Source organism: Temnothorax curvispinosus, unplaced genomic scaffold (genome assembly GCF_003070985.1).
Source record: "Temnothorax curvispinosus isolate PA1 unplaced genomic scaffold, ASM307098v1 QBEX01018554.1, whole genome shotgun sequence".
NCBI lineage: Eukaryota > Metazoa > Arthropoda > Insecta > Hymenoptera > Formicidae > Temnothorax > Temnothorax curvispinosus.
This window is the reverse complement of record NW_020228334.1, coordinates 75,820-79,674: the sequence shown is the minus strand read 5'-3', so window position 1 is coordinate 79,674 and position 3,855 is coordinate 75,820. Positions and strand designations below refer to the sequence as shown.

The following is a 3,855-nucleotide window of genomic DNA, read 5'->3' as shown; positions in this document are numbered from 1 at the left end:
GCCTCGGGGTGCATTTGGAGGTTATAGCGAGGATCGGGTTTCGGGTTTCTGTTCGTGGCTCGTGGGTTACCGCGCGGGCGGCATAGATCGGCGACGGCAGACGCGTTTCGTCGTTGCGGGCGGAAGGACGCGCGAAGATCAAAGGCTTCGAGCTCGAGCACGGGTGGCGGCGCATCTAACCGCAGCCATCGTATACGTGAATGCACGTGAACTCGGGGGACCGCTCACTGCACGTTTTTTACGTACGGCACAAAGTGGACTCAATGTCGATAATATGTCGGCTACGAGCAACGTTAGGACGACGCGGATGCACAGGATGGCCCGTCGGGCCGTTTGACGATTATTTATGAATCCACGGGAAGATCTGAGGAGAGGGTGTCCACGGTGCAACAACAACAACAACATGGTGAAGGAAAAGGCGAATTCGATCCGCATCTACGACTCTGAGGGCTACCGACGCAGGGCCGCCTGTATCTGCGTCAAGAGCGATCTCGAGGACGAGGTAAGCCCAGCTGGCAGATGGCAGCCACCTGTATATATATCTTTGCCGGCACGCGCGGCGCGATTCCTCGCTCGAGAGCCGGCTTAAGTTTCTCTCGTCTCTCTGAGAATCTCTGGACTCTCCGTCTCGGTTGAGGTCGATGAGTAAAATTTCGACGAGTAAGGTCTCACGTGCGTCGTGAATTTTTGCAGGTACTACTAGTTACATCCAGTCGAAGACCCGACAGTTGGATAGTACCAGGTGGCGGCGTCGAACCCGAGGAAGAACCAGCGGTCACGGCTCTTCGCGAGGTCCGGGAGGAGGCTGGCGTTCTAGGACAGTTAGGCCGTTGCCTCGGCACATTTGAGGTTATAACTCGTGATGTATGCTACACAGATATTATGTTATGCCCCTTCAATGTCGTGCTGTTATTTTTTTCTGTTTTTTTTTTTTTTTTTTATTATTATTAATGTTCTACTGCGTTTCGCATATAACTGGGTCTGTTTTGTATTGCCGAACTGGCTGCACTAGTTCAAGAGTTTATCTTGGGCCAGTGGCGATTGTTGCGCAGAGAGATGTACGCTGAACCAAAAATTGTCGGCTTTTATTCAATTGCCACCTCTTGGAAGTCGAGATGGCAATCCACGGAGAGTATTTTGCCTAGCTCTCTATATTTAGAAAGAAAACCGATCCTCCAAGTTGGGGATTAGGAAGCAATTTGTAAAATTTAATAGTTCTATAAAACTGTCAAGAAATTTGCATTGTATCAAAAATATCCATATAAGAGTTCTCAATTCCATTTAATTTATTGATATTTCCCGAATTATTTAATGTTATTACATACGATGAGTTTGATTTTTGAATATCAGATGTTTTATCTGATGTCACCGTGATATCTAGTAGTGTAGAATTTTCTTGTTTGTATCACTGAATGTTGTATTTACATATGTAAAGTTTAGTTTTGTATCAATAATTCTCCAACGTGAAAAGTAAAAGAGGAAAGATAAACCGTGCAAAAAAGTTCGGCTAAAAAGAACAGGCCTAAAGATAAACTCTGAACTAGTGCAGCCGGTAGATATAGAAATAGAAAACAGATCCTGCGTATCGTAGTCTCAAATCGCGTTTGATTTGTTCATTCGAGACGCGTCGATTACAAGCAAAAACAACGATTCTGATAAAGCCGATTCTCCCTTTAAATGGCAATCTCCCTTTGCAGAACACGGAGCACAAACACCGAACGGAAGTGTGGGTTATGCGAGTGACCGAGGAGCTGCCGGAATGGGAGGACTCGCGCGCTATCGGCCGGAAGCGAAAGTGGTTCACCATACCGGAGGCCCTGCTGCAGCTTGGTCAACACAAGCCCGTCCAGCGCTCTTACCTGCATAGTCTCCACAATACCAATCCACGACATAATCCCACTTCTCAGCTGTCCAATCATTCGCACTCCACGATGGCGTCTATCGAACTAATGAATAACTCTAGCAACAATACCCACTTGAGCGAACACAGCTAATATCATCGCGGATCAAGCTCGGTATTTTTTTTTCTTTAATCCAAAATTCGACCGCCATGGGTTCCCTCCGAGCAAAACTCGCTGTTACTTCTCCTTTCTTCTCCTTAAGGAACTCCACTATACAACTACTGTTGTGTTTTATATATATAAATTGATATCTATGTGCTTATCTTTATTATTATATCCTTAGGTTAATTGCTACGATTATTATTACGTTTAGTCTTAGATTGTTGATAAATCGGTTCGTGAAGGAGCACTTATATATATTTTTTTTTTCTGTAACCAAATTCTTATTTCTAATGTGACTTTTTATCGAACGCGCGAGAAGAGTGATTAAGTCAATTATTTTACTGTCATTATTATTTTAGTGTTTGTGCCTAATATACGTAGAATGCCATACACGTGATCCTGTTTCCACGTATCGCATATCCTGACTATATAGCTGCGCGAACTTTTTCTACATTTTTGTCGGGGTGAAGGAAAAGTTGCGTTGTACTTGTTAATATACGGACGATAAAATTATGTACTTTGTATATTAACTTCTTGAATAAATTTTGTAATGATTTCTGCGAATTATATACGTGAAGATACGCGCGGAGCTGCCGCCTTGTACCCTCCGCCTGTGGTAAAAAGAAAGAATTTTCCTGCAAACAACGTGACGTAGGTTCATCAATACTTCATTGTTACAGCATAAAGTTTATCGTACGGCTTTAGGTGTCTCTGATTTTCTGTATTATTTATTTTCTCGCGATACTTTGTGATATGACAAATAGTTTGTATGGCTTTGGTTCTCGATATTTCTGTGGATGGAAAGGATTTAAGGAGAAAGCGAACAACAACCAACTTTTGTAGCAGACTAATATGAGATATTAAATTTTTACTATTTAAAGATAATTATATATATTTATTTAACTCTCTCTATCCTGACGTGTTGTTAGATTTTACTTTTCTTTTTATCTTGTTTCTATATTCTTCCTTTTAAAATTCGAATATACATGTATTTTATTTCCAATGCAATTAGAACAAACTTTAGTTTTCTTCTTTTTTAACTAATTTTTCCTTTTTTATTTTATTTTATTTTATTTTTTCAAAGTGAACAAATCAAGTGCAAATTAAAAATAGCATACGCCAGAGAGAAACCTGAGAGCGGCCATCCCGCTTTGGGGGACGCCTAGAGGGACTCTGGTACAGAGTACAGAGTATAGATATCCAGATGGAGAATAACCGACGACAAAAGGGTCGACAGGAGTCACGGCCGAACTCAGGTGCACTTTATGCACTAAGTGCACTTTAAACTGCACTTTAACTCCGTATTTTATTTATTATAAATTTTTAAGAGCCAAAATGGAAAATCCGGCTCTGTACCGGGTTGCAGCTGATCTTACTGATTAAAACGAGCATAAGTTTAATGAGATTCGTTAATTAATTTGCCTAAAATTTAAGAAAAACCATTTGTAGTTTACAGCTTAGCCAAATTAATTAACGAATTTTATTAAACTTAAGCCCGGTGTCCACGATGCAAGAACTGTGTCCAAGTTTTGGTTTAAGCCAATAAAACTGCTACTTTTCTGTAAGAGCTGCAAGTTGATTGGCTTAAACCGAAACTTGGACACAGTTTTTGCATCGTGGACACCGGGCTTTATGCTCGTTTTAATCAGTAAGATCAGCCGCAACCCGGTACAGGGTCGGCTTTTCCATTTCGGCTCTTAAAAATTTATAATAAATAAAATACGGACTCGCAGCGAGTCGCAGCTAACCCAACCCGACAGAGGTCTCCACTCTTAGCTGCGTTCCCACTATACGCGTCGCGCACCTAAACAAATTTAGCCCCCCCAAGTGGATTATTGATATATTTTTTTTT

General features: G+C 41.5%; 1 protein-coding gene across 2 annotated transcripts; it reads left to right on the top strand.

Annotated features, from left to right (window-relative positions):
• Positions 1 to 2,570, top strand: LOC112468503 (diphosphoinositol polyphosphate phosphohydrolase 1). Of its 2 annotated transcripts, none has more exons than XM_025037707.1 (3): positions 1 to 502; positions 694 to 849; positions 1,698 to 2,570. In XM_025037707.1, the coding sequence occupies exons 1-3, from the start codon at positions 347 to 349 to the stop codon at positions 1,992 to 1,994; spliced, it is 609 nt and encodes a 202-aa protein (XP_024893475.1). In that variant the 5' UTR covers positions 1 to 346; the 3' UTR covers positions 1,995 to 2,570. The 2 variants fall into 2 exon arrangements, with proteins under 2 accessions (XP_024893475.1, XP_024893474.1); XM_025037706.1 differs by having other exon boundaries at positions 694 to 864.
• Positions 2,571 to 3,855: the final 1,285 nt, after the last annotated feature.